Source organism: Pseudochaenichthys georgianus, chromosome 12, assembly GCF_902827115.2.
Source record: "Pseudochaenichthys georgianus chromosome 12, fPseGeo1.2, whole genome shotgun sequence".
Taxonomy (NCBI): domain Eukaryota; kingdom Metazoa; phylum Chordata; class Actinopteri; order Perciformes; family Channichthyidae; genus Pseudochaenichthys; species Pseudochaenichthys georgianus.
The window spans coordinates 25,491,947-25,519,203 of record NC_047514.1 but is presented as its reverse complement, the minus strand read 5'-3'; the positions used below and the strand labels follow the sequence as shown (position 1 = coordinate 25,519,203).

Below are 27,257 nucleotides of genomic sequence, written 5' to 3'. Positions count from 1 at the left end.
TTGATGTGAAGATGAGACAGTGACAGGGGTATGAGAGAGGACAGAAGCAGCAGTAATACCCTTTCCCTATGCGATAAAGGGTCCACCACACATTAATCTCCATGTGTTCCACTTATCGCTACTTCTAGTGTATGTGACCATTTATTACTCCAGAGCTTAAGAATTCTTTCTCAAGAGTTTTTTTTTTTCTAAGAAATGTTTAAAAAAGTGTATTTTTTTCAGAAATAGAATGACAGGAATCAACACAATGCACACAACACACTGTAAAGAGGTCTCAAACACTTCTCACAGTAAAGACTGTGTATTTCATATTATTTATATATTGTAAAGCGCTTTGAGCACTGGAAAAGCGCTATAATAAATGCAAGGAATTATTATTATTATTATTATTATATATAATATTTAGGTGAAATGTTATTCTCTTATTGGGTTGGAAAGTGGAATCTCAGACAGAAAATATCCCAAACCTGGACAAATAAAAATTATGTATCAATCTATTATTAGAGATGTCCCGATCCGATCACGTGATCGGGGATCGGAGCCGATCACGTGATTTTCAAAAGATCGGAATCGGGAGGAAACATTTTTTTTTTTATATAAAATATTATACATGATACCAATAGGCAAGCGGGACAATTGATTTTGGGGCGCTTATAATTATTTTTAATAAGATTTTTTGACAAATTTATATTAAGGTCCACTAACTTTTTTAAATTCTAAAATGAATTCATGACCTCTCGTTAAAATGCACCGGTTGCATTTCAAAGGATAACTGTTGAATTGTTTTGTAGGTGTAGAAACTATCCAATCATCATTCTTTCTTAAACAGCTGTCCTTCTGAATGTGTGTTCACTGTGTCCTTGATGTCCTCGCCCCCTCCTCCAGGAATCGACCCAGTCCAGAGACCTGGCCGGGAACGGCTCCGTGTTTGTGAACGAGGGCCGCCTTCACGAGCTCTGCCATCAACAACCGCAAAGGCCGCCACCAAAAGAAGATGACCCCAGCGCGCCACAACTGTCTCAACTCCCTGCTGGCAAAATCAACAGCAGACGCCCCGTGGGGCAAAAGACGCCCCACAGCCCACTCTCAGACCCCCAGGGGTGGACGACAGGGACAGGGTACCTGTACAGTCCTGCAGGGAGGCTGGAGCTGCAGCACAGCGCCAGAGGTGAGGACGGTCAGCTGGTATCTGACATGGAGGAAGTGGCCATGACCCGGCTCATGGGGAGCCATATTTAAAAAGTGTTGTCTCCGGCTTCTAATACATCCTCTGTTGGACGGCTAGGATCTCGATCTCGTCTAAGCAGGTGTCCGAAGTCTATAAGTGAAATGTGTTGACTCTACATGTCTCAGATTGTCTCATTTAAGAGGTCAAACTGTCCATGTGTTATCTGAACAGCAAAAGAGTAGAACGCCTTATATCGGGCATTATGTTAACCCCTTAGACCCCTCGTGACGCATTTATGGGGGTCTCTACCGCAGGCAGAGAAACACTGAAATAGCTAACGACGTAAAAAAAAGCAAATCCTCAAGTTAGTTGCTGTAACTAGAGAGAATTTAAAAGTTTCTTCTTGATGAAGTACTTAACGATTATCAGGATAATCTGTTCTTATCATTCGACAAATCAATTGTTGCTCAAGTGTAGACCTATGGTGTAGACCTATGGTGTAGACCTATGGTGTAGACCGATGGTGTAGACCTATGGTGTAGACCTATGGTGTAGACCGATGGTGCAGACCGATGGTGCAGACCGATGGTGCAGACCTATGGTGCAGACCTATGGTGTAAATAAAATAAAAATCACGCAACCTCCTACCAGTGCATAAGGTCGGTTATTAGAAATAAGACACGCATTCGGAAACATGTAAAGATGAATGGATACTCTTTTGGCAGCGAACGCATCATCTGATGTGCAGCAGTTGAAGTGTCCTACACAGATTGAGGTCTAGTTGCCAAGTCAACCACAAAAGCACTGTGTGGCACACAATAAACAAAGCAAAGAGGCTTTTCAATTGTTAACCACAACTATTTGTGTGACATCAAGTGTCCAATTCATGATGGTGACAGGTCTAATTGCAGGTCCTCATGGGAGGAATGCATTGTGGGGTAGATGTCGGCTGGGAACGCGCCCTGGTTCCACCCCGGCTTGTTACCGAGGTGACTCAGGCTTCCACTGGGGCCGGTGTGAGCGCTCAGTAACCAGGACAGGTTGATAAGCTGATCAATGAGGAAGAGATGCCTGCTGTGGCCTCTGAACAAAACCAGCAGCTCCGCCAGCCGCACTCAGCCCTGACCCGGCCAATTAGAAAAGAGCAACACGTGTCACCTGTCCTTTCCTGTGGACATTAGAGTGAGCGTGTCGCACGGATGGATTAGGAACGGCGTACACGTCAGAATGTATCCGACACCTCGCGAGTGAAACGCAGATGAATACACGTCTCTCATTTCCCCCCCCCCCTCCTGATGCGATGACAAGTCATGCCGTCATGACTTTTACAAAGATGTGTTTCGATCGATGTCCCAATCAGTCCGCCATCGCCTCTGAACTGTGATTCACATGCTGGTGTCTGCCCTGCCAGTCCACAGATAGAGCGACCATTGATTTTCTCTCCCTGGCAGGTGGGGGCCTGGCTCACTGCTGCTGCAGGTGGTGAGGAGGGGGGGGGGGGGGTTTGTGTGTGTGTGTGTGTGTGTGTGTGTGTGTGTGTGTGTGTGTGTGTGTGTGAAATATTGAGTTGACACTTGATTGTCACACAAATAGTTGTGGTTAACAATTGAAAAGCCTCTTTGCTTTGTTTATTGTGTGCCACACAGTGCTTTTGTGGTTGACTTGGCAACTAGACCTCAATCTGTGTAGGACACTTCAACTGCTGCACATCAGATGATGCGTTCGCTGCCCAAAAGAGTATCCATTCATCTTTACATGTTTCCGAAATGCGTGTCTTATTTCTAATAACCGACCTTATGCACTGGTAGGAGGTTGCGTGATTTTTATTTTCAAGAACTCAAAAATGGATCAGGGATACACACTTTGTTTTGCCTCCAACTGATACTCACTTCTATTCACACGTAACTGCTTTTTCTCTTAGCATTATCGCCGTCACTCTTTCTCTCCCATTCTTTCCCACACCCTAGCTACACTCACACTGCACACTAAGCTTTTTACTAAATCACTACGCTCCTCGTACATAACACCATGTTTCCATCTGAAACATTTGAACACTTGCATAACGAGCCTCTGAGCTGTCTTACGCGGTGCTGAGCCCACAGGGGACTCTGCTGTGGAAGGAGAGATCTGCTCTCAGCACCTCGTGTTGTCACGGTGACATATGGCCTGTTCAGAAGAACCTGTCCCACGGCAGCGAGAGCTGGACCCACACTCTCTTTCTCCCAATATTTGAAACCGTGTGCACTTGTTACCCAGTCGATAGATACTTTCTATTTGTTGCCACAGTTTGAACTTTAAATTCCCTTTTTATTGGATTTGGAACCCAAGGATTTAGCAAACATGATGGCAGTCATCTCATGTAATTGCGATTATGTTATAAATGCAATGGGATAATTATTGCCTTCTTCCCATAAATCCCTGTTAGATGTATGTCTCCTTTGTGCCTCCATTGAGTATGTTATGCGCAATGACTCAGATGTGTAGTCCTCTTCGTACCGGATCACTGGTGCCTGCTGTGCAGAGGAACCGGGTATCTCTTGTCTCGTGTGAAAAAGAAGAGGAATCTCTTTCAAATTGCAAATCCTCCATTGTGCCGCCTCTCACGTTGATCTAAACACGATCTCACTTCTCACCTGAGCATGTGAACATGTCTTCTCACGCGCACACACACCCACACCACACACCACACACACACACACACACACACACACACACACACACACACACACACGCACACTCCATAATTTGTTCCTGCACGATGTAATCTCGGAGAACCAGTTGGATGGAATTTCCTGTGAGATGACGTTTCATCTGATGAGTCGTGTCTGCCTTCTGTTGCTCACCTCTTCGTGCAGAGGGGTGAGAGCACTATGAGTTGGCTGAGGGAGAAAAGAGAGAGCCTGGTGCTCTTCACAGTATGCAGACCAGTCACACAGATAGTGTGCTGCGTGACACACACACTGGAATGTGACTTTCTAACAAAGCATTGGTTACGCAGTAATGGTGAAATGCCACTGATTATTCTTTCTCAATACTGACACTGACATACAGAGAGTTAGATCCTTTTGGGCAGGGGGGGGGGGGTGTGGGAGAGAAACTCCCTCTGGAGGGAACACAGGGATGTTAGCCTTAGCAAACCATTTACATGCAACTGAAACCTATAACTACAGACAAGGGAAACCCAGAAGCATATAGGGTGTCTTAAACTTTTTAAATATGAAACAAATATACTTATTTGTACCTATGCTTTTCCTAAACCTAAAGTTGTGTTGTTGTCACAACAGGTTGTTTGTTGCAGAGGCTACTGGTCGTTTGCACTGAAGGAGAACAATACATATTCTCATAAGATGTCAAAACAACCGCAACTGCAAAAATCCTTTGTATTCCTTTCCCTTTCCAGATGTGTTGTGTTGCCTTGTCCAGAAAGCTTTAACTCACATTCAGAGCGGAAGCGTTGCAGACCAGGTTTTCCTGTAGCATCTTACAAAGCATCTAATGACGTTGGCAAGGGAATCCACAATGTTCCAGGTCGTTCTAATGACCCGGCCATCTGGTTTCTGTTAGGGTAACCATACAAGACTGATATTCATTTCTCCAAATGTTCTGCAGCCCGTACAAATGGATTTTTTTTGTGGTGCTTTCTTTTAATAGCATGCATTAAGCTGCCTGTGTTCCAACATATTAATAACGTTAAAATCGTACATTATAGATGAAGACAGAAGTGAGTGTTTTTATCATCTTGCATGCACGCTTGATGTCTCATCTATCAGAGGCCTGGCCTATAGTGGCTAACGGATCCACTCTAACAGACTCTTATATAATTAATCAAACAAAGGCACTTTCCTTCAGGGACACAATGAGGCAACGCCATCTGTTACCATGACAGCACACCTGCCCTAATGCTAGACAGCACCCACCACGCACCACATGTAAGCACACACTTTCTCAACTAGAGGCCACCCATGAAAACAATGTATCTTTCAGATCGCCTTTAATTCAATCGTAATGTTATTGATCCTTGAGGGGAACACAACTGAAGCTTTCTTTAAAAAACATATTTATCAAATACATATTTAAAATTGTTTCTTAAACACCTGAATGTCCTCAGGGATCAATAGAAATCTATCTTACAAACTATTAAAAAAAAAAAAAAAGATTATTTATTTACAATACATTTAAATATAAAAACTAAGCACAATACAAAAAATAAGTATATAAATATAGAGAGGAATGTGCATGGTTCACAGTATTACAATTGTAAAATATTCGTTAATTCCTTTTTCCTCATCTCTCTGGTTTACAGTCAATGTGAGAAGGCGTTAGTCATGAAAATCGTAACATGGCGATGGATGATGCTGACAACAATAATGATAAAAGGGACACCTCTAAGTAGAAGGGGGAATGATGGATAGTTAAAAACCTCTTTCTGTTCTCACTCTCACTCTCATGCTCCGCTGCTGAACGGGGGGGGGGGGTTGATCTATATGCAGGTAGTGATTAGAAGAGTGGGCGCAACAATTAGACTGAACCATTAACCAATTAATCCTGGTGATTATGAATCACTGGTTAGTGAATGATTGATCAGGTCAATGTAGTAGCTGCTTTTATTCTACACACAGTACGACAGGGCTGGACAGAATAGTTGAAAGCTTCATGCATAACGTGTGACTTCTAAATGAACATTTAAATGCTGCACCTCTTTTTTCTTTTTACTACACTAATATTAGTATTCTACACTTTATAGAAATAGATTCCGGTGGTGATGGCTGTGTAGGGACTTTTTCAGTCTTGTGTGATCAAAACATTTCAAATAACTCCAGAGAGTTTGTAAAGTCCAATAGTTGAAATTCACCACATGTTTTCTCTCACTAAATATTTTAGCTTGAATCCACTTTTGTTGCCATTATTTAGCCTTTCAAAAACAACATTTCCACTGCAGTCTAAAACGGTTTTCCCTCTTGCCAGCCGCACACAAAGGGAGGCAAATAATGACTTAAAATGTATTTTAATCCAATAAATCACTTTATGCAAATCGAGGATTTTGTTCAATTACATAACTTTTGTTGTGGTTATGGCATTGTAAAGCATGATGACATTTATTTAAAAATAATTCAAAATTCCCATTAGAAGCTTCAAATGTAGAACATGTTTTAATATTTGTATTTCTCTCTCTCAGATCCTCACAGCTACATCGGGGACACATGGCCGTCAACAGCCAATGGGGCTGACCCGTATCCTCTGCTCTCGCATCCCGCTGACCCTCAGCTGGACCTCCGTGCTCTGGTTTCCTTAGAGACTGACAGCGGTGGTGAGGAGGGCTGTGAGGAAACCATTGTGTACCTCTGAACGGTGAAACATTTCAGACTCTCAAACAGCCAACACAGCACTTGGAAAAAATATAAAGACATTTATGAAGCAACAGGATTGGAATCGGGGTAGCTTCCGTGAGCATTTCACTGAGAAACAGTCTTTTGTCACGTTTTCTTTTATATTTTAAAGATGTTTTGTGGTCTTTTGTAAGTGTAAAGTGTCCCGGAACACAGAGCGAGGAAACACGGGTGTTCCATACTCAATCTCACATGCTTCATGCACCTTAGCTCGAGGCACTACTGGGTGTTCAATGTCATTGTCTGTGTGTGTGTATATGTGTGTGGTCTTTGTTGACTGGGTCCCTGCAGCCTCACTACTTCCCCTCTCTGCTACTTCCATACCTACGTATTTCCCTTTCTTTCTCAGGTCCCTTAGCACTATATTTATTATGTTTACCACAGAAGAAGAGAAAATGCGTATACCCATCACAAGCGAAGCATCAGGCGGTCCTCTCTAGTGTGATTGTCTTACCATCGAGTAACTTCCCTCATCTATCAGACGGCTTCTGTGTATGCACAAGCCGACATTAGGATTGAAAGATGAGGTGCAACAGCGTCAGTCCCACGTTTTTTCAAACCCCAATATTTATTTATTTTTATCTGAAGCAGAAATAAGCGAAGATGAGGCTGTAAGAGAGATGTTGCAGCTCTGCTAATAAGTCGGTTTATCACAACGTAGACATTCATCCGCAAAAGTCTGAGAAAGCATTTTTAAGCACACTTGTCCTTGGGGAAAGAAATGTGGTGCAGAAGATTGAAAGAAAGAAAACATGTTAAACGGTCGCTCCATTTGTATTTCTCTCATTCATGTTTATTAGCATTTAGCTCAAAGCACCACTGTGCCTCAGTACAGCCTCATTCACACCAACGCAACTCCGGTTCAAGCTCCGTGCTAGAGCTTTTCAGGTTCAGAACCGGTTCTTCGGTTTAGCGCCGGCTCTTTTCACACCGCCCAAATCCGACTTGTGCTGCGTCATTGCGTCATCGTTTGCGCCATGACGTAACCGTTTGCGTGCCTGCTTCGTAAAGCCACACCGCGCGATTGTGCTCCAGCTTCCTCTGCACCTCTTCGGAAGACCAGATTCCCAGCAGGTAGCTGGTCTCTTCAGTGGACCACTGCTGCTTGTTAAGTTTTTCCATCGTTGTGTACAAACTGGATAAAACGCCAGCTTCTTGTTGTTGTTCAGGAGTTGAACAACAACCGCCTCGGCGTAAGCGTGACGTATGCAGTGCTTTTGCTCCAGCCGGACAATCTTTCGGTGCTTGAAACGAACCGGATTCCGGAGCTAAGAGGCTGCTCCGCTGCGGTGTGAACAGGAAAACCCGGTGCTTTTCAAGCTCCAGCTCCGAACCGGCCCTGAAACACCGTTGGTGTGAATGAGGTGAATAGAGCTGCTCGGATGGCTTTAGACCCCTATGTCGATTGTTTCTGTCATTACTTTATATACAAAATATATTTTAACTTTATACAAGCTGTAAAGGGTTGAATATATTGTCCTGAAATTATATTGGTAAGTTCCCAGAACAGTAAATTGCCGTATTGATGTTGTCATGCTAATGCTATAAGCTATCACATTTGAATATTCATGTTGTATATTAAATATAATCTCTCATGGGCATTGCTGTGTGTAAAGAGGTCCCTGTGCCAATGCTTTAGATGTCCCTTCAAAGACACTGTAAGGGATTAATAAAGTGCTTCTTCTTCTTCTTACAGACACTAAAAGATACATGTAATTCCTGTTGTCAATGGGTTGTAATGCAGTGGCAGTATGTTGTTGTAATTGTAGTACCTTATATGCCTGTGCTTTTATTTATTCATTCCAGTACAAAAGAGTTTAACAGTGCTTTGTGAAGGGTTGTGTTGTACATAAAAGTGTATCTGTGTGAAGACGTCTCTTTTTTTGTGGACTAAGACATGTCCGCATTGATAAAAATAACTTTTATTGACTGACTCAGTGCTTTGTTTTTCTTTCGGCTGTTAAATGGGGCTCAGTGAAGATGACAGTACAATATTATAGAATACAAAAACGTTGCTTAAGCACAAACACCAATTGTACGCCTGTGTCTATGGTACAAATATCCCTTCAGTTGTATGGCTCTGTTCTGAATGCAGTGACAGTTGGTCGAGCAGGTGCACGGATGTTAATGATTTTCTTTCAGACTGCACCTCGAGATTGCAATCACCAAAAACACATCCGTATCGAATTAATGAAGGCAATATTTTTGTCACCAAATGTATGTTTTATTAATACATGACTATTTTTACATACATTTCAGAATACATTAAACTTTTATGGGTATAAACATCCCAACTAATCACAACCTGTCTCAAGAAAAGGCTACAGATAAAAACTGAGCTAACCTAATTGGAGCTTTCTGGCTTTCCCTGACAGCAGTAAAGTATGTCACATGCTTACCTCTGGTGCCTTCCCGTTTTAGACAGAAGAGCAGATGCCTGGGATCAGCCGGCTCCCTGCTCTACCCCCCCCCCCCCCCCCCCATGCGCCTTATTATTTCAACAAGGTGCTGCATACAAACACCCACTCGTTCCCCGTCACGCACTCCTCAGCCTGTTTTCTATCTTATTGCATTCTGCTTTATGAAATGCAATTTGCAATGACATCAAGTGCTAATTAATGCTTTAATGATCGTGTAATGATTTTTAATAATTTAACATGAACTTGATTCAACCTTATTTCTATTTTATCCACTCCTTAACATTTCAGTCTAAATTAATGAACAGAGGTGGATAATCTGTCGTAATGAACCAGTACAAATTACCCTCTGAACCATCCACTACCACCAAATGGTTGATCTTCTTCATCGTCTTCTACTTATTCTTCTCATCTTTAAGTATTGATTTTAAAATCTCAAGGCTCAAAATACCTCTCTGATCTGTTTCAGTTGTACGGCCTCTCGGGTCATCTGGGACGGTTTCACTTCTAAGGGTGGAAGAAACATAGTCGTTAGTTTCTCTGCACCACGGATCTGGAACATCTGAGGTCTGCTGTAAATTCAACAGTTTCTCTGTCTGCGCCTGCTTTATTACGGTTTTGGTTATTGTTGCACTGTAATCACATTACACCGTTATTTCTCTGGCTAATATTCTACTCTAATATATGCTTAGATCTTTTTGAAAATGCGTTTTCAAACCTTATAAAAGGATATTGTGTTGCTTCCACTTCCTGATCTTTTACACTAAAAAGGAAATGTGGTCAAGCCTCTGTTTGGAACTCTTTCTTCTTCACACGCCATTCTTCTCATTATACTTGCTGTTAAATTGGAGATTACCCTCACTTCCATCATCTCTTTTTGGGCCCGCACATAATCACTTTTGAAACGGTTTGTATGCGTCAGCGAGCGGCCGTTTCTACCTTGATTTGATGGACCATAAAGTAGGATATAATGTAAATGTTCCTGTTTGTTATGTGCCTCTGCAAGTTGTTCAGCTCTGCCTAAGGGAAACTTTCAAAACCATTAACAGCTGTTTGAGGAGAAAGGGAAGAGAACATTTTATTAAAAAAACTAACTTTTTGTATGCATGTCATATGTCTATGTTAGAAGCTGTGTTTGTTTGACATGGTGTTATTGAACAAATAGAGGCTCTAACTGCGATCAACGCCAACCAGCCATCTGGGTACTTCCAGTTCAACTGACACTCTGATAGCATTCCCTTATAAAATGATAAAAGTATTTTCATTTCCTGATAACTCTATCAAGTTGGATCTCTTTTCAGTGTGTGTGGCAATAGTAAATATCCTTTAGTTCCTTTACTAAACCTTACAAGCCCAATATTACAACTAAAATAGTGTTAAATACTTAATAGCTCTTAAGTGTTTCTCTCCTGCAGCTTCGCTCAGTGTGGATTCAATAATCAGAAGTAGTTCCTTCCTCATTACACAGTAGGAAACCAGTGCTGTATGTGGCCTGTGTCTCTCTCCCCTAGTTGTTTTTTAATGGCCTCGGTGGAAGGTAACCAATAAGGGGAAATATATTATCGCTGAGTCATCTGCCAGGGTGAAACACGCGTCGCTAAAGTCTTTCCCAAGGGGAAGTGTAATGATTTCTGTCGGCGCACAGAATAAACCTGCCCGGCCCAAATATAAATAACAGCCATTAAAGCTTATCCCAGTGAGGAATGCTTTTATGAGAAACCCTGAACAATATACAGCATATACAGGTTATTATATTTCTCTTGGGGTGAAATATAGTGACACGCCAGACTCAATAAATATACTGACTGCACCCGTAGGAGAAAATAAAATCTTCGACAACTTCCTCCAAATTAGTTAGACTTTCAATAAAAAAATTTCTCGTTAACAAAATATGTCCGTGTGAATTTAACACTCCCTGAAACATGTTTGAGCAGCTTCTCTTTGCAAAGAATGCAGTGTTACGTTTGAAGTGACATATGCTCTGAGCTGTATTTTGGGTCCTGGATTTAATTGGTTTCACTCATCGTGTCCCTTTTAAGTCACAGTCTCATGCATCTGGGCCAAAGCCAAATGCAATGATGTTTACCCCAAAATAAATGCGAACTACAGAACTCCCAGCAAGAAGTCAAGGTGCGAAAGTCAGATTGGCAGTGAAGGTTACAATGTACCAGAAATGAATTGGCTACAAAAAAAGGGTTACATTTTTTTGTAGCTAATTCATTATGTCAGGGGTCTAAAATGGTCCTACAACGGTGCCGACAATATTATCGTTTATCACAATATTTTCCGGGAAAATGTATCCAACAAAATTAATTATCGTGAGAGGCCTATACATGAAACACACAAACAAATATACAGACTTACTCCAAATTGCCGAATATATTAATTAACACACTCTCACTCTCATATACTCTTTGACTCTATTTTGGCCTAGTTAGTAGAACAAGAAGCAGCAGACTTTTACTTTTTTATCATTTCTACTGGATCTTAGATCTGCGCATGCGCAATACGGGTCGGATTGACCAACCGGCTCTGTTAACGTTAACGTTGTTAAGAGTGGTGGGGGCGGGGAGGGAGCGGATCGACAGCTTGAGTAGCTGTCAACTCAACATTATAAATAACAAACCAAAAACGATCGCCGGTTCATCTTGTTTTTTGCGTGAGAATAGTTTGGGCAGCGTGAGAGCGTGAGATTGAGAGTGAAAGCGTGTGTCACATGCCAGATGCGTGAGAGTTGGCAACCCTGCTTTAAGCCCGGATGCCCCCGAGGGAGACATGCTAATTAGAGATGTCCCGATCCGATCACGTGATCGGGGATCGGAGCCGATCACGTGATTTTCAAAAGATCGGAATCGGGAGAAAAAAATCGGGGATCGGGAAAATATATATATATTTTTTTTATAAAATATTTTTATTATTTTATTTAATGTTACAAAACAAAAATGACCATGTTCACGTCTTAAAGTCATCCTGAGGACTTAGTTTTGGTTTAAAATTACACAACATCATGTATGTGTTGCTTTCTTTGGGCTTGTTTTCATAGACCTGGTTGCTTATTTCTCTGAAATCTGGCAACAGAGTGGGCGCAGTGTCTAATAGTAGCAGTAAGCTAGCGAGAGGCTACGTTCAGCTGGTGACTCGGGAGTCGGGACAGAGAAAATGTCAGGAGTTTGGAAGTATTATAAAATTGAAAGCGAAGGCAGTGTAACAGCCAGATGCAATGTTTGCAAGGCAAAAATCGGTATCGGCAGATTGTCAAAATCAAATGATCGGAATCGGATCGGGAGCAAAAAAAGGTGATCGGGACATCCCTAATGCTAATGCTACATTAGCATCGGCGATCTTTTATTACTTCATGCTATCTGCACAAATGGTTAACATTGAACACTAAAAAGATCAGGCAGTTCAGGTAGAAACGTAGGAAGGCAGGCAGCTTTGCATGACATTCTTCTGGACGTGTTTCATTGTGGTGATAGTGAGGGTAGCCAATCCCTTGTTTGGCAAGACAGTAGTGACGGCCATCTTGGTGACGTGTGCTGTTGTGCGAGACCAGAGATGTAGTTTATTGAGCAGTTTCACACAAAAAAAGTCTTACTTCACAGTTTTTTTTACTTGCAAAATTATCTTTTAAATTGACAAACATCATATGTGTAATGGGATCGAAAGATAACGTTTTTCTCGCCATTGACTTCAATACATAATTTTTCCGAAATAAGGTCCCATGGAGGTCCACCGGAAAGGGAGGGACTTCGCCTCTATGCAAGCCCACTGCACCTCGTGGGAGCGCGCACATTTTTCCCACGGAAAATATTCAGTTAACGCAACCTCTGCTTAGGACATAAAAGTTTATCAGCCATTTTATTTTCATACTTATCCAGGTCAACCACTGAACTTCAAGTAAACAACTTCATACATGTTATATCACCCACCCTAAAGGGTAATGGTAATAATGATCAAGAAATTGACATAAATCCTGACAAGGCGATTCAATTCCACATCTAAGCAACATCTAAATCTACTTTTCAAAATTAGGTGGGTGGCGCCCCTACAGATATACTTAAAATAAATGATGTGACACTACAGAGAAAGACATAGTGTTTTCCCTGACTTTAAAACACAGTAATTTCTCTCATTTTCTCAAGGCAAAGAAATATATTATATCAAACCTGCAACATTAGGCACCCTCACATACTGTAAAGCACTATCTACATAGACTTAACAAATAAACTATTTCATACCCAAGTGGTAATGGTAGTAATTATCTTAGAAATTAAAATAAATACTGACGATGCACACATGCACCACATCTGGGGTGCACCTGACTCTACTTTCCCACACTGAGGTTGGGGGCGTCACCACAGATGAAGAAGTAATACGATGATATAAGACTCATTGGAAAAACACAGAAAACAAGCACTGTATGTGCTTGTTTTCTGTGTATTCTCCCCCTTTGTAAACAAAATTTTAAAAAAATTCCTCGAGAGGATATTGATGTTATTGGTGAGAATATGTCAAAAGGGATACGCTTGATAATCCATATACTTGTAATAGCTTTCAAACAACTAACACTGCCTGGGGGTGTGCACAAGTCGTTACAAAATGATCCAAATAAATCCACGTTGACTGCGTTTCTGCTTCTTTTATCCCTTTCTTTGTGCAGTTGGTAATTATTTGCATTAAGCTTGCAGACTATGGTTAGCCAACACCTGTATGCCTCTAACATGTTTGCTATTTGTCTTATTGTTTAAATAAGGGAATAGGAACTTTGAAGACACCGCATCCAGCTTCTGTTACACCACCTGTTGGAGGTATTGCTGCACGTGTTCCATTTTTCACGGCCATTCTTTCAGCACTGCTCCATTCTGTCATCAGCCTCATCAGTTGTTCCTTACAGGAGAGCGTGTAAGCTTTGTGTGTTAGCTTGTATGAGAAGTGAAACATGTGTTTGATTATCTGTGTGGCGTTTGGCTACATCAGCTGCTCGGAAAGGAAGAGACCGACAATGTTTTTCATCACGGTCACGGCCCGGGGGGGGGTGGGGGGGGATAGGTACTGATATACATACCTTCCAGAGTGTGTGACATGCATCTGATGGGGTTCGTGAGAGCAGGGGGGAGCGGTTCTCTGTGATCCTGCACCGTGACGGCTTGGTAATCCTCAACAAAAGGCTCACTCATTAGTTCAACACACCCATCTGCTTCTCAATAGGACCCTCATTTTCCTTCTTTGTCCCTCTTAATCATAGAGGACAGTTAGGTGTCCATGTGGTGCGTGTGAGGGAGAGGCCGTATATCTGTTGGGTAATGGATAATGGATGGGTAGGCTGTTGTGTAGGTTTCAAGCTAAGGGATTACCTGTGACGATTTACCATGCTGGGGGACGTGAAGATGTCACGATTTTGTTCCTTCAAACGTGACAGTTACACGGTATTGTTAACATGGCCCAACCAGTGGAGAAATACCCAGAAATGCCAAGCAAATGCTCTACCACGATGGTCGGTTGTTATTGTCAATATTAATATAATAATTATTTATTTTTTAATAGTCACACTCGATTTCGCCAATTTTCTTGTTGCCCCAGCTGGTCGACACCTCTTTGAGCAGAAACAAAGGCTACATTAATGTATTAAATCGATGTTAATCCATGTGTGTGGATGTGGAATTAACGGACGTGACGTTTAGGCAACAGCTTGGGTATAACCCTAGTTATATTTAAAAATATTTTAGAAGGCCTCTCAAAATACTTTAATGTAAATTCAAATTAAAATGAAGGAATGTGTGTATAACAAAATACATCCGTCATAAACAATACCGGAAACAGACGTAGGCAAGAACCTCAGCTCGGTGATTGGATGTTTTAGCCGCAATGCACGCTGGGATATGGTGTTTATGCAACACATTCTCACTCCCAACTCGGCCTATGTTGACGTTATGTCAGGGTCCCTGCCTTCACTTTCCAACGCAAGGGGGGGGGGGGCCCTTTAGCGTCGAGTTTCAACTATCAGGGAGTCCCATTGACTTGCATAGAGCTCCCTGAACGTTGGTAATAGACGAGTTGGGATCGCGGCGAAATGCTCACCGCTGATCCATTCTCACAGCGTTTATCAACCTTTTTTTTTCAACTTAATATCAAGCCACACTTATTGTGTTTACTTCTTTATTTTAATTGAATAATGTCAGACTTTTGTTGCAGTCTACTCTGTACAGGCAAAACCCAAAGCTCAAACTGAGAGTAGACATGCAGTGCTATTTATTGCTTGAATAACCAATGTAGCAGGACACACCTGGGCAACACAAAACACCTGTCAGTCACATGTTGCAATACTTTTGCTCACATGGAAAATGGGTGGGTTCAAACAAAAGGTGCTATCTTCTCAGTTGTTTAACAGATCTAGATGTAAATACCTGGAATTAAAAGCTGACATACTGACCTTTTGTCTCATATTCATCTTTTGATGTCAAACCTAATTGTTTTCAGTGTACAGCAAAAATAAAGCAATTGGCCTCGCTGTTCCAATAGTTTTGGAAGGGACTGTATCTTTTATTGCATTCTCCACAGTTAATGCTGAAAACTGCGAATATCCAGGATCCATTAGATGAAAGTTTTACCAAACCACATTTCTTCTGGGAGAAAACTGATATTGATTTCCCTGAAAATGTTGTAAATAATCCCAAAATGTTCGTCTATAAATGGTGATGGCTGTTTTCAAGACAGAATTCCACCACTTGCCTAATTTGTCTTCTGAATCCATTTGGCTAATGTGTGGGTGTGTTCAGTAGCTGAATGATCACATTTACAGCAATTATCTTGTCAGATGAAAGGTTAATATTATTATTAGTATTATTATTGCCAGGAGGAATGTACGGCCGAGGTTGAAATAACAGTTATCCTTTATGTTGCTCACCTGAATGCATATGTGTACATGCAGCTTGTCTCTTAATGAGTATCCTTCAGTTCAGTGGACCGTGAGCTCTTTAATGTTAGTCTCTCACTCTGCCTCCCCTTTGATAACGACCTTCCCAACTTCAGAGGAAGTAGCAGTTAACAGAGAGCCGGCCCTCCTAGCAGATGAACACTTTGTCATTAAAAAAGGGTGAAAACAAGGTCAGTCCACACCTCCATCCACCCGTGCACAAAGAGGAACGGGCTTTCGGAGGTCATTTGCTGTCAGTCACAGACACAGCAGCCCGGCTTCTGCCCTGTGATCAGCCGGGGAAAAAGACTGGAGTTAGTGAAGCTTTGTACACCAGATCTTTATGCCAGAGCAGATTAAACAAGTTACACACCCCACCCGTGGCTGAAATGGGTCATCATGCATTTCCTTTGACCCATCAGGCATGAGAAGAAATCAGTTTGACACCGCTGAGAAGAGACAGAAGGAAGGAGCCTAATGGCTGTGAGAACTGGACATTTATGTGGAGGTCATTGTTCTATTTTTTAGCACACATTGATTATGCTTTTTGTATTGTATGTCACATATTAGTGCCTATAAGTAATCCATAATTTACGGCCTCTTTGATAGTATGCCAAGTGGCCCCTCGAACATTTTAAAAGCTAATTCACAATGAGATTGAAATTGACTCACAATGGGAATTTTCTTTTGTACCTTTAATGTAAATAAGGTGTGAGGCTACATAGAAATACATCATGTCTCACAGAGCATGTGGAAGACAATAAAACTGATTTATACTGGGCCCCTAGCCTCCTGTCGCTTTGCAAAAGGTGGCCCCAAGGCCAAACAAGTTAAGTAGCTGCTCCGGGCCAATAAAAGCAGAGGGTCAGTCTCATGACTGTAACACGGTTGTTTTGTTGTGAAGTCTGTGTAAACAAATAATTCTGTGATAGCAAATTAGGAAAGCATCATAGTCCTCGGCGTAGTTAAAAAACACCAACATCCATTTACTTTACTTAATTTTAGTTTTTAGTTTTTAAACACACCTGTCAGAAACAGGGGTACAAAGTAACACAATACACATGTATTTGAAACACTAGTTGGCCTACAGATTCTAAAATTAGTTTTGTTACTGTAGTGCCTGACGGAGTTATTGGTTAAAATGTTCACAATTTGTAGTCCGACAATCTCTTCAAGTCAGTGTGGAATTTCTGTGCTGTGTTATTTACTATTTCACACAGCAGCCTTTTCCATCTTTATAACTTCAAAACATATAAAAACATGCCCTATCCTGAAATTGAATTGTTTGTCAAGTTTTCCTTCTTGAATAATGTTACACATCAATTTTAAATATGCTGTTGTAAAAACATTGATACAAAAAAGAGGTCACAGAAAGTGCAAACACTTCAGGGGTTTCATGCACCACCCGGTGGGCACGCTACATCACCCAAATCAAACGCACCCACGTTTTTGCGTGCTCGACAGGTGCACCAGTCCACCTAACTTGCTAGTTCAATGCTGAAGTGCTTCTGTGTTCATCCTAAAACTTCCACCTTCACTTTGGTGTTAGAAGACTTTAGCTGTTTGAGTTGTAACTACAGAGTCTCAATTAACTACAAATGTAAAAACAAACAAAAACACACAAACAAACGAAGGAGCTCATGGGAAGCAAGGCCGAATGAACTGCTATGATTTGGTTTTGTTGAAAAGCAGTTGAACCCAAAACAGAGGAGGACTTCACAGCAGGGGCGGACTGGGGATTCATTGACAGACAGGCCCACTTAATGCGCGGCATGTATCGGCCGGCCGGCGACGAAAGTATGTTACTTAACAAAAAACCCTATGCATTTAATGTTATTTTTGACCATTATTCATATAGTAATCACATTACCTGAGCCCTTGAGTTGCCTACAGCAAAATAGTTACAGCATATATTTAGTGATTTTAATGTTAACAGATCATTGATGCAATAACATTTCGACCCAATTTGCCTGACTTGACACATGGAATAAAACATGGGCGTAGGAAGCATCCTCAATGTGGGTGAGACAATTTAACAGGGGGTGTGGGCAGGTGGTGGACCTAACTTCTTCTAGGGGGGTCCGGGGGCATGCTTTTAAATGTTGAAGTTAAATGCATCAATCTGGTGCACTTTGAGAGCAAAATTAGGGACTAAATCTATGGACACATCTCTCAACACCCATATGAACAGATTTACTTTTTCTTTCAGCATTTATTTGAACAGCACAGTTCAGAACCTCCGGCCCACGCACAGCACCGGCCCACTCCCGGTATTCCCAGTGGCCAGTCCGCCCCTGCTTCACAGAATGGAGTTGTACAGGTGGGTAAACAAACTATAACTCTGATGGTGAAGAACAGAATTGTTTGTGGGATGTGCATTCAAAGTCTGCTGCTCTGTGTATGCTTTATAATGTGGGTCTGCTGCTACTATTGTTTATTGGGTTTATATTCTGCTGTTGACCCAATTAGAAGAGGCAGGTTAATTGATTGATGTGCTTGTTGCACACGCCATGGTGTCAAGCTCTTTTAAATTGTTGGTATGTTTTTTGTAATTGAGTTGTTTTCCTGTTTTCTGGTTGTTTTAAGTTATGCTTCACCGAGGACAGCTGTTTATAACATAATCAGTCGTACTGTAGGGCTGCAAAGTGCCATCAGGAATTGACTGTTGGTTAGGATATATGGGCTTTATGGTGTATTGTGGAAGCCTTTACTGTACATGGGTCTATCATATAACCTCATCAGATACATTTTATTTACCCTCCTTCCCTCCACTTTACTGTTAACTTTTATCTCGGTACACATTTACACAAGTTTTACCTCCTAAAAGTAAGACATACTTTAACTTGCAATAGTATTATTGTAGTCTTGGCCTCCTCTCTCCACCCAGTAGTTTGAAGTTTCTATATTTGGTGTACTCGCATACAAAACTCAACATGCCTTCACCTTGGTAAGTTGTTTTCAACAGTTGTGCTCACATTCTTTTAAGCATCTCATGTTTGAAATGCAACAGTTCCTCGGCTGTATCCTTTAGACATGCCGTGCATTGCGTCTGTGCCAAACAGTCTAATAGCAGGGGGCGAGGTAAAGGGCTCTTACGTCTTCCCAGTGATCAATGTTTAATTAAAAGCTGCAGAGAAGCGAGCAGAGCAATCACAACCTTGGAATTCACTTGAGGTTAGGCATTGCTTAAGAGATAGCTTGCATATTGTTTGTTTTGCAAAGCAAGTGAAATTATATAATGCTCTGTAAGCAAATGGTATTCATGGGGTTAGGTTGCACAAACCCTGTTTTCTGGAGTTGGATGACTTTGTAAACTGAATTGATAGATTGTGACCTTTTATAGCATGTGGGGGTCTTCACTCAGTCACAAGGAGGGTCATGGAAAGGCTACCCTCACATTGTTAAAAACAAGAGTCTCGAGAGCCATGCTAACATTTCTGTGGTGATTATTTGGTTATTTTAGGGCTAAACGATGCCTAATAAGTAACCATTTTCCTCTGCAGATACATTATCTGTAGTTACTGGCTCTCAGTTTATCTTTGCTGTGAAATTAAATCACCTTTTATTAATAATATTACCAGGCTGGAATATAAGCATATTAAAAGGGAGTTAAAAAACGAATTAAAATGTTATGTCCCAGTCACACTGAGGTCATACGTTTACTTCTGAGGCTGAAGCCATTGCTTAATTAAAGCTCTAAGTCTGCCAGGTGCAATAAATTGAACAAATAGTGTTTCTCATTTATCTGCAGTTCAGCTTTAATAATCTCTGAGGTGGTATATTTGGTTTATCCCAGCAGCGGTTCACACACTCTCATTGGTCTTGTGAGATGATACTCATTCGGCCTGATATTGACACTCAGTGATTTTGGTCTTTTGATGTCTTTGATGTGATTTCTCCTCCAGAGGAAACGGCTGCTCTTCTTTCCACCCCAACAGAAGGGGGAGACGGCTCTCAGCTCTCCTGTGCAAACACACACACAAACTGGCAAACACACATACACAGTTATATTCATAACTCCGGCAGTATGAGTTAAAAGGATTTGGTCTCATTAAAAGATTTTGGGAGTTATTGAGGAAGAGGGATCAGACTTTATTTGATAGCCTGAGGCTGGGGAGCGCTGCACTTCAATCACAGAACAATTGCTTTAAAATCTTTCGGTATTAGCTTTCCCCTCCCCTCAGCTCAACTACTGAGGCTCCATGTTTGTTTGTTGTTCACACTGCCATTTATGATTGATCTAGCGGTGGTGCGCTGCGAGGCAATAATCAAATGTTATTTCTCTTAAATTCAAAACACATTTCAAAGCTTTGTAGCACGGAAACAGGCCTCTTAAATGCATTCATACTTCAGGCAGCCAACAGCAGTGTTACGACTGGAGCACACAAAAACTGAAAGGACCCAAATGCACGACTCCAGACAAAAGATGATTACAAAAAAGGTTTTTACTGTGGTGATAAGCAAGGTAATCCATTCACAAGGTTCAAAAACGATCTGGCACTTGGCACAGGGAACACACAGAATATATACACATACAAGGGTGCAAACAATAAGGGCGGGGCAGGTAATCAGGTCAGTGAACATACTGACAAGGTAGGAGTCGAACTACCTAAAATGAGAAAGGAAATAACAAAGTAAAACAGGAAATGGCAGATAAGGACTTGACAATATAAACTAACAGAGAAATAATATTAACAAATCTGACGAGACACAACAGTACCCCCCCACCTCTACGGCCGACTCCGGACGGCCCAGAGTCCTGTGGATTAAGCCTAAAAAAGTCCTTTATCAGCTTCTCATCCACAACAAAACTTGCTGGTACCCACAACCGATGTTCTGGACCGTATCCTTTCCAGTCTACAAGGAACTGTCGGCCGCGTCCTCTCTTCCTGACTGCTAGCAGGTTCTTGACGTCGTATATCAGACCGCCGTCTAACATCCGAGGGGGGGGGGAGGGGGCTTGGATGGAGGAACCAAACGACTCTCCCGAACCGTTTTGACTTTGGCAACATGAAAGGTCGGATGGACTCTCAGGGACCTGGGCAGGCGAACAGCCACCGGGTTAACAACCGTAGTTATGGGAAACGAACCCACAAACCTCGGAGCCAGCTTCCTGGAGGCCACACACAGGGGTAGATCTCTTGTAGATAGCCAAACCTTTTGCCCGGGTCTGTAGACAGGTGCCGGACGACGATGTTGATCTGCTGCGCTCTTCATGCGAGCAGCACTCTTCAGGAGAACCTGGCGAGCTCCTGCCCAGACTCTGCGACACCGCCTCACCAGGGCATGTGCTGACGGTACAGTCACTTCCTTCTCTACTTCAGGAAACAGAGGAGGTTGGTAACCATAGGCGCAGTGAAAAGGGGAGAGACCCGTGGCAGATGTAGGTTGGGTGTTGTGGGCATACTCCACCCATATCAGCTGCTTGCTCCAAGTTGTGGGATTCTGGGACACCAGACACCGTAAACACGTCTCCAGTTCCTGGTTGATCCTCTCTGACTGACCATTAGCCTGTGGGTGGTAACCAGATGTGAGGCTGGGAGTGGCTCCTATCAGGCTGCAGAACTCCTTCCAAAACTGGGAAACGAACTGCGGCCCACGGTCTGACACCACATCTCGAGGAAATCCATGCAACCTGAAGACATGAGACAAGAGAGCTTCTGCTGTCTCTTTAGCAGAGGGCGATTTGGGCATGGGAATAAAATGAGTCATTTTAGTAAATCCGTCAACAACAGTGCGGATGGTGGTGTTACCTGCAGAGTTCGGCAGTCCAGTGACAAAATCTAGCGAGATGTCGTCTTGGAATGGACAAAGGTTGCAGTAGACCCATAGGAGACTGGGTAGAGGTCTTATTCCGAGCACAGGTAGTGCAGGCTGCCACATACTCAGTAACCTCCTTCTCCATTTTAGGCCACCAAAACCTTTGCTTTATCATGTACATAGTTCGTTTGATACCTGGATGACATGTTAATACAGATGTGTGAGCCCAGTGAATCACGTAAGAGCGGACAGATGGGGGAACGAAGAGGCGGTTAGGGGGGCCACCACTGGGTACGGTTTTTCCCTCTGGGTCAAAGAGCCTGGATAACGCGTTTGGTTTGGCATTCTGTTAGCCAGGACGGTAGGAGAGAGTGAAGTTACACCTATTGAAGAATAAGGTCCATCGTGCCTGTCTGGAGTTTAACCTCTTAGCCTTGCGTATGTACTCCACATTTGTGTGGTCTGTCCACACAATAAATGGCTGTTGTGCCCCTTCTAGCCAGTGCCTCCACTCATCCAGTGCTACCTTCACGGCTAATAACTCTTTATTGCCTACATCATAGTTTCTTTCAGCCGCAGTCAACTTACGTGAAAGGTAGGCACATGGATGGAACTTACTGTCTTTCTCTGGCCTCTGGGAGAGGACCGCCCCGATGCCCTCGTTGGAGGCATCCACCTCCACCGTGAACTGCCGTTGAGGATCCGGGATGGTAAGTATTGGAGCTGTTGTGAACACTTTTTTTAACTTCTGGAAAGCTTGGTCTGCCTGTGGGGTCCGAACAAACTGAACAGAAGGAGAGGTGAGTACATGCATAGGTGCGGCAATAGCACTACAATTCCTAACAAACTTCCTGTAGAAGTTAGCAAATCCAAGGAACTGTTGGACTTTTTTCCTGGAAGAGGGTGTGGGCCAATCAGCCACAGCGCTCACTTTAGCAGGATCCATCATTATCTGGTCAGGACCCAGGATGAAACCCAGAAATGAAGTGGAACTGACGTGGAACTCACATTTTTCAGCCTTAAAATAAAGTTGATTGTCCAACAACTTTCTTAATACCTGACGAACATGCGGAACGTGTGAATCTTCATGGGAAAAAATCTAAATATCATCAAGATAGACAAAAACAAAATGATTCAAAAACTCCCTCAACACATCATTTATGAGGGCCTGAAAAACGGCAGGTGCGTTTGTAAGACCAAAAGGCATTACTAGATATTCATAATGCCCGCTTGGAGTGTTGAAACCAGTCTTCCACTCGTCCCCCTCCCGTATCCTTACCAAGTGGTAAGCGTTACGCAGGTGAAGTTTTGAAAAAACTCTAGCACCATTCAAAAGTTCAAACGCTGAGGTCATAAGCGGAAGGGGGTACCTGTTATTGATGGTTTTGTCGTTTAGGGGGCTGTAGTCGATGCAGGGTCTCTGGGATCCATCTTTCTTCTCAACGAAGAAAAAACCAGCTCCGGCGGGAGATAACGAGGGGCTGATGAGGCCCGTTTTGAGAGAGCTGTCTACAGTATGTACTCCCTCATAGACTCTCTCTCTGGAGCTGAGAGAGAGTGCAGTCTTCCCTTTGGCTAGGGGCACCCAGGCAGGAGATCGATGGCGCAGTCATAGGTGCGGTGAGGAGGAAGGGATGTCGCTTTGGTCTTATTGAACACCTCCTTTAGATCTCGGTAGCAGCTGGGCACGTTCGAAAGGTCAGGGAAGTCTGAGTCTTGGTTCTTTTCATCTTCCCTGTCAGTGTCTATAATGGGCTCTCTAACAGTTTCAGTAATTTTACCCCTGAAACACGAATGAGTGCAGTCGCTTCCCCACCCCAAAACTTTACCAGTCCGCCAATCAATGTGAGGGTTATGTTTACACAACCAGGGATAGCCCAGAATTACTGCATGTTGTGCAGAATCAAACAGATGGAAAGTCATATGCTCTGTGTGTTCATGATCAATAGTTATTTTAAGAGGCATGGTTCTATGAGTCACTTTGCACATGAGAGTAACGTCAAGAGCGCTAGCTTCAAGTGTCTGAGTCAATGGCACGGAGGCAATTTTCAAACGTTTAGCTAACCCCCAGTCCATTAGATTAGTGTCAGCCCCTGAATCTACAAGTACTTTCAAACCTATGCTCATTATTACTAACCTCAACATGGGTCATGGAACGTGAAGGGAAATCTGCGGTTGTCAGTTGGCTCACCAGCACCCTCCGTTTTGCTGGTGAGCCCCGTCTTTTAACGGGCAGGCTCCCAGGAAATGTCACTGCTTCCCACAATAGAAACATAAACGCTCCCGGAGACGCCGCTGCTTCTCCTCGGGAGACAACCTGGCCCTTCCGAGCTGCATGGGTTCCTCTTCTGTGTTCCACGAAGCAGGTTTCACGGTAGAGGAGGGATAGTTGGTACGAAATCCGGGTCGTCGTGGAGATCGTGCAGGAGGTGAGCTTCCTCGTTTAGTTAGCGGAGGTGACGCTTTCCTGGCTTTCACCCTCCATCGCTCTTGCAGCCGAGTGTCTGTGCGTATAGCCAAGGCGATCATACTGTCCAAATCCGGCGGAAGATCAAGAGGAACAAGAAGATCCCGCACACAGTCACTGAGTCCGCTGAAAAACATGTCATATAGTGCGTCTTCATTCCAACCACTGTCCGTGGCCAAAGTACGAAAATCAATGGCGTAGTCAGACACACTCTGATTCTGCTGGGAGATCTGTGTCAGGGCTCTGGCAGCTTCTCTCCCCGGTGTGGTTCGGTCAAAGATTTTTTTTATAGTCTCAGTGAATAGTTGTAGTGAATTACACACCGGAGACTTCCGTGCCCACTCCGCCGTAGCCCAGGCTTCCGCTCTTCCTGTGAGGTGAGACACAATGAACGCCACCTTGGCGGGATCGCTGGGGAAAGCAGCAGGCTGGCAGGTAAAATGCAGATCACACTGCGTTAGAAAAGGACTGCAATTACCAGACTCACCCAAAAACTTCGCAGGAGGAGCAAGACGAATCATGGAAGTTGGCATGGGAAAAACAGCTGTAGGCTCTGGGGTTGGGGCAGCCACGTCGGAAGGAGCGGTGGGCACACGATCCAAACGTGTGAGTACATTCTGGAGCTGTTCAGCCAGGTGATTGATTTGCGTCGTAACCGCGCCACGGCTGTTAATCAGGGTCATTACTCCCTGGTTTATGTCCTTCATGTCCTCCTCCTGCTGCCGCAGACGTTGAGCCTGAGAGCAAAGCGCTGCTCTCAGGGTTTGAGAGTCGGCTGAGTCCATTTGTGGGCCAGATCGTAATGTTACGACTGGAGCACACAAAAACTGAGGAAGGACCCAAATGCACGACTCCAGACAAAAGATGATTTAAAAAAAGGTTTTTACTGTGGTGATAAGCAAGGTAATCCATTCACAAGGTTCAAAAACGATCTGGCACTTGGCACAGGGAACACACAGAGCCGTAACGGTATAGCAGCAGATCCAGAGATCCAGCAGACTCGTCATCATGCAGGAGTCAAAAGCAGACTGAGATTCGCAAAATCGCAAAATGACCCTTTTTTTTGTGATCAACATGTTTTATTAAAGCAAAATACACGACTTTGCACACATCTAACACATACAAACACCAGTATTGCAATGATTACGCAGTCCATGAGAAAATAGGGGGGGGGGCATATGATTAGATATACATACACACTGTTTTCATGACCCACATATATATATATATAAATATGTTCATTTTAATTATTTTTTATTTTTCATAGTTATTTTATCATGGGTGGAAATACTGGGTGAAGATATGCTTGATTTTTTTGTGTGTGCATTTAAAAAAATAAGTGTTTTGCATTATATGTATATAGTTATTTGAATATGTTCCGTTACTAAAGCAAATTTTGCACAGTTGTGTTTTAATTTAATAATAATAATTGTATAGTTAAGACATTTTATATATTCTAACTGTTTTGCAATTTTCTATCATTTGTCATTGTTTGTTTCTTTTTGTGTGCTATGTTCAAAATAAACGTTTTGCCAAGTAAGATCCTTATTGGAAATGCAGCTTTACACGCAGGAGACTGTTGCACAACATGACAATTTTGTTAGAAGTCTACACTGAAACTTAATTTAGAGCCGGAAACATATTGGACTTAATCAAAATCGCGGGATCCGTGAATCCAGGACAATGATCGAGAGAGACCAGTAGCCTACGAGTTTTAGTCAGCGGAACTTCACAGACTCAGATTCTCAAATCCTGACTCACTGTGCAAAACACAGCAGACTGGTGCGGACTCAGAGCCGTAACCATATAGCAGCAGATCCAGAGATCCAGCAGACTCGTTGTCATGCACGAGTCAACAGCAGACTCAGATTCGCCAAATCGCAAAATAACCCTTTTTTTTGTGATCAATATTTTTTATTAAAGCAAAAGACACTGTGTAGCGGAGGTTAATATAACGTCAGTTTAATATGCTCGTGAAATGCAACAAGTTTTCGGTTTCACCGATAGGATTTCTACGGTCTTGGTGATGCTGACTCATATGACTCATATGACTCAAATGACTCGTATGATCCGGATCTCTTCAATGACTGACTCAGAAGACCCTGAGTCCGTAAAAGGATCCGGATTTGCCATCTCTACTTTGTTTACTTCTGTAACATAATGGCATCTTTATGTAACGATTGCGCTTATATTGGCTAGCCCTCATCACATGATAGGCTAAGGGGCAGTACATCTCTAGGCGGTCGACCAATCACAACAGAGCCAGCCAGCTAACCAATCAGAGCAGACTGGGCTCTGGTTTCAGACAGAGGGTGAAAAGAGGTATGTGGAAATAAAACACTTAAAAACATTAAGCATGTATATGTCACAGTTGAGGCACAAAATGTAAATATGAACCTGAAAAGGAGCAAATGTGCTCTTTTAAATGGTGTTTAAAATCCCCATAGATTGTTTCTATATACTGTAAAGGAAATGTGCATACATCACAGTTGATTTGTGAGATTGGGTGGGTAACATGTGAAAACACAGAAGAACACAATGTTCCAAATATGTGTATGCCAATTCTCTACATGCCTCAAGCAATTTGAGTGAGAACTTTGCCTTAATCAAAACAAAATATTTTGTTACAGGCCAGTGATTTAAACACTGGCAAACCCTACCACTGCAAAAGTAGAGAAAATAAAGAATGAGTCAAGGAAGTGAATGCAAGAAAGTGATTACAATGCCTGGCTTTATTAGCAAACACGTGGGATGCCAACATAAACAGGCAACCTGAGAGTTGGCTTCAGAAGTAGATAGCAAACAGGATATGAGCTGTGAGATCCTTCTCAGGGTCCCTGCAGACACACAGTGGTGTTTCTGCAGGGAATTAGCCAGTTAGCAGCTTCAATGAAACAGAGAGAGAGAGAGTGCTGACAGTGAATCTATCTTCAATATTTAGTGCTAAATAAATGCATTTCATTTAATTAACGAGTCTAAAGATTCTCATTTTAACATATTTGATGTACTTTTATGTAAAAAGATAAAAACGTGGCATCATTTTTCAGGACTTTAGGCTACGTAACACTGTAATTATTTTACAATAGTAGGAAGGAAAACATGTTCTTAGGCAATGTGAAGTTTGAGCTTCTATAATAAATGTTTT

General features: G+C 42.5%; 1 protein-coding gene across 1 annotated transcript in view; it reads left to right on the top strand.

Moving 5' to 3' along the window:
* Window positions 1-8,488, top strand: part of arhgef28a (Rho guanine nucleotide exchange factor (GEF) 28a) — a 68,379-nt gene extending 59,891 nt beyond the window's left edge. Inside the window, 4 exon segments of the mRNA XM_034095770.2 lie at window positions 886-939; window positions 941-1,037; window positions 1,040-1,168; window positions 6,345-8,488. Coding sequence (XP_033951661.1) covers window positions 886-939; window positions 941-1,037; window positions 1,040-1,168; window positions 6,345-6,514 — 450 coding nt within the window. The 3' untranslated portion in view covers window positions 6,515-8,488.
* Window positions 8,489-27,257: the final 18,769 nt, after the last annotated feature.